Source organism: Lonchura striata, chromosome 27 (genome assembly GCF_050655825.1).
Source record: "Lonchura striata isolate lonStrDom1 chromosome 27, ASM5065582v1, whole genome shotgun sequence".
Classification (NCBI taxonomy): domain Eukaryota; kingdom Metazoa; phylum Chordata; class Aves; order Passeriformes; family Estrildidae; genus Lonchura; species Lonchura striata.
The window spans coordinates 744422-759948 of NC_140729.1; the positions used below are offsets into that span (position 1 = coordinate 744422).

The 15527-nt window shown below is 68.0% G+C and overlaps 1 protein-coding gene across 4 annotated transcripts; it reads left to right on the forward strand.

Annotated features, from left to right (window-relative positions):
* Positions 1 to 456: 456 nt before the first annotated feature.
* On the forward strand, positions 457 to 14435 carry SLC4A1 (solute carrier family 4 member 1 (Diego blood group)). 4 transcript variants are annotated; one of them, XM_085561668.1, is made up of 22 exons: positions 546 to 592; positions 3281 to 3372; positions 3480 to 3576; positions 4556 to 4625; positions 4743 to 4840; positions 5929 to 6002; positions 6181 to 6358; positions 6438 to 6573; positions 6760 to 6901; positions 7270 to 7339; positions 8066 to 8250; positions 8924 to 9134; positions 9240 to 9446; positions 9646 to 9794; positions 10290 to 10484; positions 10935 to 11102; positions 11237 to 11326; positions 11437 to 11603; positions 11714 to 11967; positions 12052 to 12221; positions 12427 to 12600; positions 12921 to 13753. In XM_085561668.1, the coding sequence occupies exons 2-22, from the start codon at positions 3355 to 3357 to the stop codon at positions 12999 to 13001; spliced, it is 2934 nt and encodes a 977-aa protein (XP_085417794.1). In that variant the 5' UTR covers positions 546 to 592; positions 3281 to 3354; the 3' UTR covers positions 13002 to 13753. The 4 variants fall into 4 exon arrangements, with proteins under 4 accessions (XP_085417795.1, XP_085417796.1, XP_077644507.1 ...); XM_085561669.1 differs by lacking the exon at positions 3281 to 3372 and having other exon boundaries at positions 457 to 592; XM_077788381.2 differs by lacking the exons at positions 4556 to 4625; positions 4743 to 4840 and having other exon boundaries at positions 545 to 592; positions 12921 to 14435.
* Positions 14436 to 15527: the final 1092 nt, after the last annotated feature.

The window sequence follows — 15527 nt, forward strand, 5'->3', positions numbered from 1 at the left end:
ACAGGTGCACACACACGGGGACGGGCGCCCCTCACACGCACACACACACACACAGACACACACGTGCGTGCCCGTGGGCACCCTGCCCTCCTCCAGAGCATCCCGCCCCTCTCCGGGGCACCCCAGTGCCGCCGGTCCCACGGCACGGACGGACGCCCTGTCCCCGGTTCCCCCCGCGCCTCCTCCCGGGGAACCTCCCCAGGAACCCCCTTTTTTTTCCATTTTTTTTTTTTAAGAGGACACCCCAACCCCGCGGAAAGGGGGGGGGGGGTGGGACACCGGGGGGATCCCGGGGATTCCCTGCGGGGAAACCCGGAGGTAAACAAGACCGGGGGGACGCGGGGGGGCAGCGGAGCAGCCCCGGGGTGCCGGGCCGGGTGAGGGACGGGAGGGCGCGGGGCGCAGGCGGGGCTCGGCCAGGCGCAGCTTTCGCAGATGTTGCGCCCCGATAACCTTGTTTTTACGGGGGGCCGGGGGGGCCGGGTGAGCCCGAGGGGGGCGAGATTAGGGAGGTGAGCGTGACTCAGGCACCGGAGCCTCACACCCCGGGCAGCCGCAGAGAGCGCCGCAGGGGCGTCGGAGGCACCCCAGGGTAGGTGCGGGGTCACCTCGGGGTGTCCCGGGCCAGGTGGGGCTGGGAGGGCACCCGGGACTGCCCCCGGGGCTGCCCCCGGGGCTCCTGGCGCGGGAGGTGCTGCGGGATGGGGACGTGGGACCGCAGGGAGCCACCGAGGGGACCCAGCCGTGCCTGAGGACGGCCTGGGATGTGCGGGCTCCGTGCTGAGCCGTGCTGAGCCGTGCTGAGCCGTGCTGAGCCGTGCTGAGTCGTGCTGGATGGAAGGTCCCGGCCGTGCTGAGCCGTGCTGAGCCGTGCTGAGCCGTGCTGGATGGAAGGTCCCGGCCGTGCTGAGCTGTGCTGAGCTGTGCTGAGCCGTGCTGAGCCGTGCTGAGCCGTGCTGAGCTGTGCTGAGCCGTGCTGAGCCGTGCTGAGCCGTGCTGGATGGAAGGTCCCAGCCGTGCTGAGCCGTGCTGAGCCGTGCTGGACAGACGGTCCCGGCCGTGCTGCACCCATGGCCTGGGATGTACGGACTCCATAGGGAGCCACGGGGTTGTACCCACGGAGGGAAGGAGCAGCCCCACGTTGCGCGCGTGGGTTGGGATGTGCTGCTCCAGAGGGAGCCGAGGGAAGAGGCCGGAGGGACCCGGCCATGCCCCATGGAGGTGTGGGATGTGAGGGATCCACGGGGCCGTGATGGCTGCGGGGAGGATCCCGCTGATCGCGCGGGGATGGCGTGGGGCGTGCAGGCTCCGTGCTGAGCCGTGCGGGTGTTGGGGGCAAGGGGTGCGAGCCCGGTGCTGAGCGTGGCACGGGATGTACGGACCCCACGGGGCTGTGCCCACCGGGGGGGGACCTCACGGGGCTGTGCCCACCGGGGGGGGACCCCAGCCGTGCCCCATGCCGGGGGATGTGCGGACCCCACGGGCCCCGCGCCGGCTGAGCGCCGTGGGGCTGCGGGCTCCATCCCACGCACACGCTGTGGGACGGGGACCCCGGGGGGTTCTCGGGGGGGGCCGAGCTCCATCCTGCCGTGCCCGGGGCTGCAGCGTGGGCTCGGCGCGGGGATGCGTTCGGCGGGTCCCGGTGACCTCGCTGCCCGGTGCCGCAGCGCCCCGCGGGTCCCCGGCCCCGCAGCCGGCCCGGGGCGCTGTGGGGCAGAGCGGGGGGCAGCGGGTGGAGCGGGGCAGGGGCCGACGCCCGGTGCCGGGCGTTATCAGTGGGGCACAGCCCGGCGCACCGGGCTGATGCAAGAGCCGCCGGCGGGCTGGGGGGGCCGGGGGGGCCCGGGACAGGCCGGGCTGGGGGGCCGGGGGCCGCCGGTCCCGGGGCCAGGCGGGGCAGGAAGGAGACGGCCGAGTCAGAGGCTTGCCGTCCATCCCGCGGCCCCGCCGCGGCTCCCGCGCCCCGCCGGGGTTCCCGTGGCCCCCGCGGGGTGTCCGGGACCCCACCCCGGCTTCCGCCACCCCCGGCCGGGAGCGAGCTCCTGCATCACCCTGGTGAGATCGGGGGGGGCTGGTTTCCCCCAAAGCCGCCCGTGCCCTGACCTTGCCCCTGAGCCCCGCTGTGGGGTCGCTGGGCCGGGGTGGCGGGGCCAGCCGGAGCCCCTCGGCCCCCGGGCCGTGGGGGTCCCCGGGGGGCGGCCGGGGCAGCGGCTCTGGGGGTCCCGGGCCGCGGCAGCCCTGCTGGGAGGCGCGGGGCCGGGGCGGGCGGGGGTCGCGGTGAGGAGGTTTTGGGGGGTCCCGGAGCCCCGGGTCCCTCCGGGGCTGCCCCGGGGGGGAGTGCGGGGCAGGGCGCCCCCTGGCGGACGTCCCGCGGCGCAGCCCCGGGGCAGCTGCGGGGGGGGGGACACGCAGGGAGGAACGGGGACACGGGGGACACGGGGGACACGGGGGACACGGGGGACACGGGGGGCACCGGGGACACGGGGGGACACGGGGACACGGGGGGCACGGGGGGACACGGGGGGCACGGGGGGACACGGGGGGCACGGGGGGCACGGGGGATGGGCACCGGGCGCTGCAGAGGATCTGGCGGCTGATGGAAGGGCAGCAGCAGGGCCCCCCCAGCATTGCACCCTGGGGGGCTTTGGGGTGCTCACCCCCCCGTCCGGGTTTGGGGTGTCTCGTGAGTCCAGCTGTGCCTCAGTTTCCCCCCTTGTCCCCGCCCCCGGCTCTGCCAGGGGCTGGGGCCGTGTGCAGGGGGCTGCAGGGGGCTGCAAGGGGTTGTGCAGGACCCCAGGGATGCGCGTGGGTCTGTATGGGACCCCCGCCCACACACGAGAGGGTCGTGTGGGATCGCAGTCCCCGAGCGTGGGTCCACACGGGACCCGACCCCGGCTGCGGGTCCGTGCGGGCGCTGACCCTGGGCACAGGGCACGGCGTGCGTGGGCACGGGTGGCTCAGGGCAGGATGCCACGTCCCTGTGGGAAGCTGCCGGCGCTCTGCCGTGTCCTGACGTCCGTTCCCATCCCGTTTGGCGACAGGGCAGGGCATGACTTCCCTGGGAACCCCCAGCCCCAGGACCTCGCAGCCCGTGGGGAGCGGGTCAGGCAGGCAGGGGCTGCGGGAATGGCCACGGCGTCCGGCCCCAGCCCCCGCCCCTGGGACAAGCGCCGGTCCCGGGGGCACCGAGCGATGCCCTGCTCTCCACTAACTTGTTCTCTGCGATGCCCTGCTCTCCACTAACTTGTTCTCTCTCGTCTCCCCCGTGCCCGCCCCGCAGAGCGCCGGGTTATGGTGGCACCGGGCTGAGCGCCGGGACGCGCCGAGGCGGCAGCGGGGGCCGAGCCCGGAGCCATGGAGGGGCCCGGCCAGGTAGGGACCCCCGGCCCCCCGCCCCGGCTCCGCCGCTGCGCCCCGGCACGGCCCCGGCGAGGCGTTGGGGGGGCCGGACCCTGCTGACCCCTCTCTCTGTCCCACAGGAGGCCTACGAGGAGGGGATGAGGAGGACCCTGGACCCCGAAGGCTACGAGGACCCCGGCCTAAAGAGCTCCCACCTGTCCCTGGGCGAGATGAGCAGTGAGTGGCTCCTGGGGCTCTGGGGACACTGGCAGAGAGGGCACCAGTGCTGCACAGGGCTGGCACTGCATGGGCACCAGTGCCGCACAGGGCTGGAACTGCATGGGCACCAGTGCCGCACAGAGCTGGCATTGCATGGGCACCAGTGCCGCACAGGGCTGGCACTGCATGGGCACCAGTGCCGCACAGGGCTGGCACTGCATGGGCACCAGTGTCACAGGGGTGCCAGTGCTGCAAGGTGTGGCACACACAGGTGCTGGCGTGTCACCCGGGCGCCGGTGTCGCAGAGGTGGCAGCGTTGCATGTGTGACAATGGCATTACACAGGTGACAGCTTTGCAGGGCTGATGGCACCACAGGGCCACTGGCACCAGCTGGGTGCCAGCATTGCAGGGCCGCCGGTGGCTCGAGGTCACACGTTGTGTGGGCAGCAGAGTTTCGTGGGCACAGCTATGCAGGGACACCAGCATGGCTCAGGGGCGTTGCACAGGCACCAGCAGTGCATGGGCACAGGCGTTTCATGGCTGCCAGCTTCTCGTGGGCACGCATGGCACTTTGGCACCTCGTTGCGTGGGTGCCAGCATGGCGCAGGCACGTTGCATGGGTTGCACAGATGAGTTGCATGAGCACAGGCGTCTCCCATGGATGCGTTTCCTGGGTGCCAGCGTGGCACTGGCAGCGGGGCTCGCTCGCAGCGGGCCGGGCAGGGACACCCACCCTCAGGGCAGGGACACACACCCCGAGGGCTGCGACCCCTCTGCCAAAAACCCGGAGCGCTGAGGTGCCACCTCCAGCCGCGGGTACCTGGAGCGGGGCTGAGCCCCCGGGAGGGAGGTGAGGGGAGCGGGGTCTGCGTGCCAGGCAGCATCCCCCTGCCCCGGCACGGCTGCTTCGGAGCTGCCGCCCCGAGGAGGCGTTCGGGCCCGGGTCCCCCGCTGGGGTGGCACGGACGGGGTAACGCTGCCGCCTGTTCCGCGCAGGGGCCGGCGCTGGCATCGGGTCCCCCCTGCAGGCGTGGAGGGCCAGGGCCGAGGATCTGAATCCCCTGCGGTGAGTCCCCAGGTCCGGGCGGGGGCTCCGCCTGCCCGGCTGGCATCCCCGGGGGAGGCCGGTGGCACCCGCGGTGCCCGGCGCTGAACCCCCGTGCCCGCGGTGTGTGTTTTGCAGCCAGTATCTGCCCGGCCGCCGGGGATTTTATGACCTGGACGGGAAGAGGCGCTCGGCCGGGGCCCCCCCGGGACACCCCAGCCGTGGCGAAGGGCAGCGTGAGTGACCGCGGGGGCCCCGGGGGACAAAGCCCGGCCCCGGCGTCCCCCCCACCTCAGTCGCGCTGCCACCCCCGTGTCCCACCCGCCGCGGGGGGACGGTCACCCGGGCGTCAGGGCACGCCGCGGGGTGACCGCTGCCACTTGCCCGTAATCGCCCACTGATTGAGGATAAATAAAGCCTTTGTTTGGGGTGAGGACAAGAACCGCTTGGGGCTGAGCGCTGCCGGCGCCGGGCGGCTCGGTGGCGCTGGCGGCGGGCAGGGACGAGGACGCGGCCGTGCCAGGGCCAGCGCCCCGGGGACACGGTGACAGGGGACGCGCCCCGTCCCGGCTGCCGCGGGCGCAGCATCCTTCCCCGGCGGAGCGGGATGCGGCTCCTGCAGCATCGCCCCGCCGGGGGACCCGGTGGGGACGGCCGGGGGAGCGCGGTGTCCCCGCGCGGCCGGAGGGGACGGGCTGAGCCCGACCCCGCGGTGCGGGGACAGCGGGCGGGCGGGAGCCGCCGGTGTTTACTGTCAGCAAAGGAAGTGCTGCGGGATTTACGGTGCGCGCAGGGCGGCCGCGGGGATCCGTCCCCACCTTATAGGGACGGAGCGGCGGGGACATGGGGAGCGCAGGGGGGGCCGCAGGTAGGCAGGCACGGGGACAGGGACACCTCGGGGGTCCGGCTGGCCGGGGATGTGCTGTCCCCGTGTCCCCCTTCCAGTGGTGCCGCTCGGTCCTGGGGCTGTGCCGGTGGCAGGGCGGTGGCCGCGAGCCCCGTCCTCGCCCCGGTTCCGGTGATGTCCCTGGACTGTCACCCTGCCCTGGGGCCGGGCTGTGGGGATGTGACGGACCGAGGTGGGCGAGAGAAAGTGGAGTGGCACGTCCAGCAAACTCCAGCTGGGTCTGGGGTGGGGCAACACGGGGGGCACGTCCAGCGAGTGCCCAGCAGGGCTGGGGTGGGGATGGTGGAGAAGGGGACACGTCCAGGTGACCCCAAAGGGGCTGGGATGGGTGTGATGTTGGCAGGCACCACAAGCAGGCCCCGGGGGGGTCCGTGCCGGAGCAGGGACTGGCTAACACACTGGTGGCTCCACTTGCAGCTGTGTCAGTGACCGATGTGGAACTGGAGGCAGCGGGCAGCAGGAGGCTCCTGTCCCAGCAGGACACCCATGAGGTGGGTGCTGCCCCAGGGATCCCCACTGCCTCCCCATTCTGGGGGTGGGTGGGCTGTGGCGACCCTGGGGCCAACTCACAGCTCAGCCCTGGGGATGTCAGGGCACTGGGGGGGTGCTGAGTGTGCTGGGGGTCCCCAGTGTGGCCAGGGAGGCTGAGCCCCTCATCTCTGGCTACAGGGATACGTGGAGCTGCACGAGCTGGTCCTGGACAATGCAAAGGACTTGTGCTGGATGGAGGCCGGCCACTGGCTCAAGCTGGAGGAGGACTTCCAGGAGTCGGGGGACTGGAGCCAGCCCCATCTCTCCTTCCTGACCTACCACAGCCTCCTGGAGATCCGCCGGGCTTTGAACAAAGGTGGGGACACCTCCAGGGACCACCAGGAGGGTGGCGAGGACGCTGCACTGGCTGGACGGTGACAGTGCTGTCCCCACAGGTGCCGTCCTGCTCAACGTGGAGGCCAACTCGCTGCCGGCCATCGTGCACATCCTCCTGGACCAGCTGATCTACGAGGGGCAGGTGAAGCCGCAGGACCGGGACGATGTCATGAGGACGCTGCTCCTGCGCCACAGGTACGGCCGGGGGGGAGCCGGGGGGACCCCAGGGCCTGGGACCCTCCCCGGAGTGCGCAGCCGGAGCCTGGCTCGGGGTGGGAAAGCTTTGCCCTCAGCCCTCTTTGGGGGTTCCCTCACACCCACGGGGCTGGTCGGGGAGGGGTTGGTGGCACCGGGGCTCTGACACCGCCCCGGTGCTCTCAGCCACCCCACCGAGGACGAGTCGGTGTGGACGATGCCGCCGGCGCTGGTGCAGCGCTCGGGCACCACCCGGGCCGACGTGGAGCGGCCGCTTCTGCGGGAGCAGCGGCCCCTGGAGATGAGCAGGATGGCAGGGAAGGAGCAGGTGAGCGGGGACAGGTGGCACGGGGGGCACTGGGGACAGTGGGGTGCGGGAGATGCACCTGGGCACACGCACACCTTGGCACACGCAGGTGCGCACACACACACCTGCACAGGGGGACACACAGGGAACAGCGGGGGACACTTCGGGGACAGAGGGGGGACTCAGGAGTAGTGGGGGACATGCGGGAGATGGAGAGGGACACGCAGGGAACAGGAAGGACAAGGGACAAAGGGGGAGAGGGAGATGCAGGGGAACATGCAGGGGGCAGTGGGTGACACACAGGGGCAGAGTGAGGGGACACGGGGGACCACGGGGGACAGCCACCAAGGCTGCCTGGCTGATCCCTGCCCTCCAACTGCCTGCAACAGAGCGGGGTCCCCAGACCCCAACTCCTGGAGTCAATCCCAGAGGGTGCCGAGGCCACCCTGGTCCTTGTGGGTGAGTGGTGAGCGGGCTGGGGGTGCTGGGTGCTGGGTGCCGGGCTGGGTGCCGGGTGCTGGGTGCTGGGTGCTGGGTGCTGGGTGCTGGGCTGGGTGCTGGTTGCCAGGCTGGGGGTGCAAGGCTGGGGGTGCCAGGCTGGGGGTGCCAGGCTGGGTGCTGGGTGCTGGGTGCTGGGTGCTGGGTGCCAGGCTGGGTGCTGGGTGCCAGGCTGGGGGTGCGAGCCTGGGGGGCAGGTGCAGACTCAGGGGTGCAGGGGGAGCTTTGCCACGTGCCCGTCGCTGCGCTCGCTCACGCGCTGCTTTTCTTGTGCCTTTTTTGCCTCTCCCCGTCCTCAGCTCTCACCGCCGCCTGCTGCTGCTCAGTGCTGCTCTCTGGGCCCCTCTCCCCGTGTCCTTGTCCCCATGTCCTCATGTCTCTATGTCCCCCGTGTCCCAATGTCCCTGTGTCCCTGTACTGCCATGCCCACCCATCCGTGTGTCCCCGTGTCCCCGTGCCCATGCCCCATGTCCCTGTACTTGAGTGCCCGCTTGCCCTTTGTCTCGGTGACCTTTGTGTCCCTCTCCCATTCTCTGTCCCCATGCCTCTGTGCCACCTCCTCTCCATTCCCGATGTCCCCGCGTTTTGCTGTCACCGTGTCTCTGTGCTCCCACGTCCCCACATCCCCGTCCCCTGTGTCCCCTGCATGGTCCCCATGATCCCTGTCCCGTCCCATCCTGCCCCCAGGCTGTGCAGCCTTCCTGGAGCAGCCAATGCTGGCCTTCGTGCGTCTGAAGGACGCAGTGACACTGGACGGTGTCCTCGACGTGTCCGTGCCCGTCCGCTTCCTCGTCGTGGTCCTGGGGCCCGACTCCCCCCAGATCAGCTACCACGAGATCGGCCGCGCCATCGCCACCATGATGTCCGAGAGGGTACGGGCCACCCGCCGGTGCCACCGCCGCCGGGCACCCCGGGGTGCAGCCTGTCCCCTGCGCCACGTCCCCTCTGATCCCCGCGTCCCCTCTGATCCCCATGTCCCCTCTGATCCCCACGGGGTGCAGCCTGTCCCCTGCGCCACGTCCCCTCTGATCCCCGCGTCCCCTCTGATCCCCACATCCCCTCTGATCCCCACGGGGTGCAGCCTGTCCCCTGCGCCACGTCCCCTCTGATCCCCGTGTCCCCTCTGATCCCCATGTCCCCTCTGATCCCCATGGGGTGCAGCCTGTCCCCCATGCCACGTCCCCTCTGATCCCCACGTCCCCTCCATCCCCATGTCCCCTCCGATCCCCACATCCCCTCTGATCCCCATGTCCCCTCTGATCCCCACGTCCCCTCCATCCCCACATCCCCTCCATCTCCACATTCCCTCTGATCCCCATGTCCCCTCCATCCCCACATCCCCTCCATCCCCACATCCCCTCCGATCCCCACGTCCCCTCCGATCCCCGTGTCCCCGTGCCTCTGCGGTCTCACGCCCCCATCCCCAAGACTCCGTCTCACCTCCCCGTGTCCCCTCGTCCCCAAGGCCGTGTCCCCACGTCCCCCCGGCCCCCGCGTCCCCGCAGGGACTCTCGGGGCCCGGCTCAGTCCCGCGCCGCCCCGCAGGTGTTCCGCCGGGACGCCTACCTGGCCGAGGCGCGGCAGGAGCTGCTGCGGGCCGTGGAGGATTTCCTGGACGCCAGCATCGTCCTGCCGCCCGCCGAGGCCCCCAGCGAGCCGCTGCTCCGTGCCCTGGTCCCGCTGCAGCGGGAGCTGCTCCGACGGCGCTACCAGCCCCTGGAGAGGCTGCACATCGGGGGCTTCCTGAAAGACCTGGGTACGGCGGGGACCACCCCGGCCCCCCCGCCATCCCCTGTCCCCGGGGCTGGGGGATCCCCCCTTGGGCCCGGGGTGCCCTCACGGCCACCTGATGTGTCCCCAGGGCCGGAGGAGGCGGCGGCTGCGGAGGACGATGACCCCCTGCGCAGGACGGGGCGGCCTTTCGGGGGGCTGGTGCGGGACATCCGCCGCCGGTACCCCAAATACCTCAGCGACATCAAGGACGCCCTCAACCCGCAGTGCCTGGCCGCCGTCATCTTCATCTACTTCGCGGCGCTGTCACCCGCGATCACCTTCGGAGGCTTGCTGGGTAAAGGGGGGGACAGGCTGGGGACGCTGCCGGGGACGGGGATGTCCCCCCAGCTGGCCGCGGGGCTGGAGGCGTCTCTGCCTTCCCCACCATCCCTCAGGATGCTCCAGGGGGGCTCTTCCCCCTAATCCCGGTGGGGAGAGGCGTGGGGTGGGGTGTAGCCCCCCAGCCCGGCACCCACCGGCTCCGCTCCCGTCAGGTGAGAAGACCAAGGGCATGATGGGGGTGTCGGAGCTGCTCATCTCCACCTGCGTGCAGTGCGTGCTCTTCAGCCTCCTCAGCGCCCAGCCCCTCCTCGTCGTCGGCTTCTCGGGACCCCTCCTGGTCTTTGAGGAAGCCTTTTACTCGGTGGGTGCCCCTGCGCCCCTGGGTGCTGCCACCAGCTGTCCCACAGTGAGGCTGGGTGTCTCCACCAGGCCTGGAACAGGGACAGGGCCAGGGACGGGGACAGGGACAGGGCCAGGGACATGGTGCAACTGTCTGGGGGATGGCACGGGGGGCTGGCACGGGGAGCCTGGCACATGGAGGGTGTATGGGGGTGGTGCCACCCGTGATGACCCAGGGGTGAGACCACGCAGGTAGAGCCACCCAGGTGGTGGCCCTGGGGTGGTGTGAGGTGCATGGCACCCGTGGGTGATGGCAAACAGCTGGCCCCGTGTGGGTGACACCCCATGGGCGATGCTGGGCAGCTGCTGCTGGGTGGGTGATCCCACGGGGGTCCTGCCACACCGAGGTACCCCTACCCCCATCCCAGGAAGGCAGAGCCACCGTGGCTCCAGCACAGCTGGTGCCCATGCCAGGGGCTCCAGGGCGCTGACAGGGCCGTGCCCTCGGGCTCCCCAGTTCTGCAGCAGCAATGGCTTGGAATACATCGTGGGACGGGTGTGGATCGGCTTCTGGCTGATCCTGCTGGTGCTGGTGGTGGTGGCCTGCGAGGGCAGCTTCCTGGTGCGCTACCTGTCCCGCTACACCCAGGAGATCTTCTCCTTCCTCATCTCCCTCATCTTCATCTTCGAGACCTTCTCCAAGCTGGTCACGGTGAGGGACACCGGGGTCCCACGGTGGGGGTGGGGGCTGCTGGTTGTGGTTGTCACCCAGGTTTCCATAGAAACAGTGGGATGCAGGTGAGGGATGGAGTCTCCTGGTGCTTCCTCCCCTTTTCCAGGTGTTTCCCAGTTCGTGAGGCCCCTTCCAGTGCTGACTATTCTGTGATTCTGCGATCACGCTTCTCTCTGCAGCGGGATTTTGGGGCACACATGTCCATCCCCTCTGTACCACCCAGCCCTCGCTCTGTCCCCACTTCCAAAGCCACACAGAAAATCAACCCCAAAACCACCCCGTGCTCAATCTGTGCTGCGCTCTTGGCCTCACCCAGCCCCTGGTTCCCATCCTGAGCCCACCGGGAGGGTGCCACAGGGCTCCCAGCACGGCAGGGGTGCAGGGACCCCCATCCCCGCTCTGCCTCACTCTCTCCTCTTCCCTCCCCAGATTTTCAAGCACCACCCGCTGCAGCGGGAGTACAACGTGCAGGCTGAATTCCAGCCCGGGGTGCCCGAGCCCAACACGGCGCTGCTGTCCCTCGTCCTCATGGCCGGCACCTTCTTCATGGCCTTCTTCCTGCGCGTGTTCAAGAACAGCTCCTTCCTGCCCGGCAAGGTGAGGGTGCCCTGCGCCCCGGGGCACGCCAGGGCCGGGCGCTGAGCCGTGCAGGCAGCGCACGCTCTGCAGAGGAGGGGGTGCCGGGACCCCCGGCCTGGGGCCCGCACAGGTTTCTCACGCCGTCCCCACAGGTCCGGCGCTTGATCGGGGACTTCGGCGTGCCCATTTCCATCTTCATCATGGCACTGGCCGACTTCTTCATCAACGACACCTACACCCAGGTCTGAGGGGGCAGGGCTGGGGGGGGATGGGTGTCCCCGCATGGGGACGTGGGAGCGGGTGCTCGTCCCTGTGTCCCACCCCTCACTCCCCCATCTCTGCTCCCACCCAGAAACTCAGCGTCCCCAGAGGGCTGCAGGTCACCAACGCGACTGCCCGGGGCTGGTTCATCCACCCCATGGGCAACAATGCCCCGTTCCCCATCTGGATGATGTTTGCCTCCGTGATTCCCGCCCTTCTGGTCTTCATCCTCATCTTCCTCGAGACACAGATCACCACGTGAGGATGGAGATATGGGCGGGGGAGGGCTGTGGGGCGCCTGGTGGGCTGGGGATAGAGGGGAGCTCCTCGGGGCGCCGCGTCACCAACCGGTCCCTGCGTCCCCACAGCCTCATCGTCAGCAAGCCCGAGAGGAAACTGGTGAAGGGCACCGGCTTCCACCTGGACCTGCTGCTGATCGTGGCCATGGGGGGGCTGGCAGCCCTTTTTGGGATGCCCTGGCTCAGTGCCACCACCGTCCGCACCATCACCCACGCCAACGCCCTCACCATCATGAGCAAGACCTCTGCTCCGGGCGAGAAATCCCAGATCCTGGAGGTCAAGGAGCAGCGCATCAGCGGCCTCCTGGTGGCTGTGCTCATTGGTGAGCTGGGGAGGGGTCCCCAGGTGGGCAGGGAGGCTCGGGGGTCCCCAGGGACTCTTCCCAACCTCTCCTTCACCCCCACAGGCGTCTCCATCCTGATGGAGCCCATCCTGAAGTACATCCCGCTGGCCGTGCTCTTCGGCATCTTCCTCTACATGGGGGTCACCTCCCTCTTTGGCATCCAGCTCTTCGACCGCATCCTGCTCCTGCTGAAGCCCCCCAAGTACCACCCTGATGAGCCCTACGTCACCCGCGTGAGTGGCCCCCAGGGTGGCTGTGGGTTTGGGGGTGTCCTGGGCTGTGACGCCCCTGCAGCTGCCCGGGTCTCCCCAGAGAGCCTCCTCCTGCAGCGCTGACCCTTGCTGGGTTCCTCGGGACGCTGTGCTGACCCCGCAGCAGCCAACGCCCCAGGAAGGCCGTGAGACCCCTGCCCTCAACCCTCGGCTCCTCGTCCCACAGGTGAAGACTTGGAGGATGCACCTCTTCACCTTCACCCAGATCATCTTCCTCGTGGTGCTGTGGGTGGTGAAGTCCACGCCGGCCTCGCTGGCGCTGCCCTTTGTCCTCATCCTCACCGTGCCCCTGCGGCGCTTCCTGCTCCCCAGGATCTTCCGGGACATTGAGCTCAAATGTGTACGTAGCCCTGGCACTCCCGGCCCTGCCCCAGCCCCACCTCTCTCCCTGCTCCTGCTCCCATCCTCATCTCCATTTCTGTCCCTGCCCCATCCCCGTCTCCATCCTCCCTCTGTCTCCATCTCTGTCACCATCTCATTCCCACCCGTGTCCCCATCCTCGCCCCGTCCCTGCCCCATTCCCGTCCGCATCCTTTCCCCAGCCCCATCCCAGCCCCTGTTCCCACACCAGCCTGTGGGAATTCCGTCTCCACGCGTCAGTGTCCCTGTCCTCAGCCCCGTCCCCATCCCTGCGCCCCTCACGGCCTCTCTTCCCTGCAGCTGGACGCGGATGACGCCGTGGTGACCTTTGAAGAGGCAGAGGGGACAGATGTGTACAACGAGGTGCAGATGCCCAGTTAAGGGCCGGCCCCCGGCCCCCCAGTGCGCCCCCAGCCCCGCTTCCACCTCCACTGCTGCCACCCCGGGGCCACCGGGCTACCAAGGAGGACTGGGGACGCAGTCCCCGCCCGCCCACCCTCGGGAATGGCGCCTTTTTTGGTTTTCCCTTTGTTCTGGTCTGTTTGAAAAAGTATTTTGGATGATGTGATCTCACCCCCACTTCGCTGCCTGCTGGGGAAGGGGCTGCCCGGGCTGGCCGGGCCCCACGAGCCACGCTCCACCCGTGGCAAGGTGGCATGTGTCACCGTCCCCGAGGCCACCGCCGGGCACCCAGCGGGGGAAGGAGCCGGAGGAAGACCCCGGAGCCCGGAGGGAGGAGGAGGAAGGCAGGGAAGGGACAGAGATTCAGCAGGAAGGGGTCCTCCCCACTGTCCTCCCCCTCCCCAGGGAGCCCCCCAGCCCAGCCCCTCTCCCCAGATGAACTTTGGACAAGCTGGGACAGACCCTTCGCCCCGTGGAGCCTTTTCCCAATTTCTCCATCGCTCGCTCCACGGGATGGTCGCAGCACGTCCCGGAGTCAGGATGTACATAGTCCAGCAAGGGGGTCTGTACACTTACAATGAAAACAATCGTGCTTAAAACACACAGAAAAATACTTAAAATTATGCTGGTGCTTCTGCAGATAGAATTCACTTAGAGCCAAGCAAAAATTAAAAAAGAAAAAAAAGCTGAAAAAAAAGCACCTCAAAAATAGAAAAAAAAAAGAAGAAAAAGAGAAAAAAAAAGTAGCTGCAAGGAGTGATCTGTATATTTGATGCTACTGGGGGGGTTTGTAATTTATTTTTAAGGCTGGTTGTGCCCCTGCCGCAGTGGGCCATGTGCGTGTGTGTATATAATAGAGAATTATAGCAAAATCTAGAATTTTCTAGAAAAGATGATTTTAAATAATCCTGGTCAGGGCCTAAACTCTATGGACCAGTCTGGCAGCATCATTTAACTGATAAGTTAGTGTTAATTAGTTAATTAGTCCTCTTTATTTTTATAGTGTTTCGGGTAAATCCATGTAGTTTTTCCTTGATTTTTCCCTTGCTTGCTCACCATTCTTGCCCCATTTCCCTTGGGATTGCTCCCAGTCCAGCTGAGCATCCCCTGACCCTGCCAGGGCCGATCCTGCCCTGGGCAGCCCCGAGGGTTGGAGGTGACCAGGGTGTAGAGCGCCAGATCAGGCTCCAAATTTTCTCCTTTTTTGCATAAATCAGAGCAGGTGACCCCAAAATCAGCGTGGGGGGTGGGGGGTGGGAAGGGGCAGCCACACCTGGGGCTGCGCTGCCTCGTGTTTGGGTGGGTTTAGTTTTATTAATTACACGTCTGAAATAAAAATGTTTTTGTCTTTGGGGGTTTCTCCTTCCCTTCCCCACACCTCTGTATCAGGCTTTAATAAACAAATTAATAAAATCAGGAAGGAGATGGGGTTTTCTTTCCAGCTGGGAATTGTCTGGGCTGGTGCCTTAATTCTCCCCCAGAAGAGAGCAGCAGCATCCCCTGGGGGTGTCCATCCCCTGCACCAGGATCCTTGCCGCGGGCTCCTGGGGTATCACTGAATTCCAGAATCCCAAATCCTCGCTGCATCCCAGCGCCCCGGAGCGCTCCCCGATCATCCCTCGTGGCTCCCCGCATCCATCCCGGGCAGCTCATCCCGCCCGGCCCGGCCGCCGCTCCGCTGTGCCCGTTCCGGGCGCCGGGAATGTCCTGGCACAGTGCTGCTGGCACAGCACCCGGAGCGGCCCCTGGCACAGCACCGCCCCCGGTTATCCATAATCCCACCAAGGAACGGGCGGCACCGGCACCGGGCCGTGCCCGCTGCCCCCAGCCCTTGCACGGCGCAGGAATTGGGGGCAGCACCCCGGATCGCTCCCAACCGGGACCCCAAAGCCTCCCCGGGGGGCTGGGATGAATGATGCCAAGCCCGGCAGAGCTGCCAGCCCCTGGTTCCCGGAGAGGGCAGCTGCCCAGCCCCAAGGCACGGAGCCGGCAGCTCCTTCCCTGTGCCAGCCTGACGAGGACAAAGCCGCCCCGGTGCCACCCGGGGGCTGCCAGCGCTGCCCCCGAACCCCCGCACCCGCCTCACCCACCCCGCACGTCCCGCCCTGGCGAGAGGTCGCCGCTCCCTGGGAGATGGCAGCGAGGTCACTGCCACTGCGGGTGGGAATTTAGGTCAAGCTCTTCTTTGAACTTGCCTCAGCCCTGGGAAATGGGGAGGGAATTAGGGAAGGTCACGAGAAACCAGGGGGAAATAAATGCTAATTAATTGGTTGCTAATGAGGGGGAGGAGCGCGGAGCTCCAGAGGGGGATCATGGTGCAGCATCACCCCTGGAAGGAGGAACCCCAGTGCCCGCAGCATCACAGGGTGCCCCATGCCACCCCCGGGCAGGGGACATGGGACACCGTGTCACTGCCCGTGCACTGAAATAGCAGAAAAGTAAACAAAACCCTCCACTAAACCCGCGGCTTTATTCTCCAAAAATATTAATTGACACAAGTATCAG

Excerpts from the sequence above, each read along its gene's own strand:
- SLC4A1 (XM_085561668.1), top strand. Across the intron at positions 6,574-6,759 it reads ACGCTGCTCCTGCGCCACAG|CCACCCCACCGAGGACGAGT; the intron begins GTACGGCCGGGG and ends CGGTGCTCTCAG. Across the intron at positions 7,340-8,065 it reads GGCCACCCTGGTCCTTGTGG|GCTGTGCAGCCTTCCTGGAG; the intron begins GTGAGTGGTGAG and ends TCCTGCCCCCAG.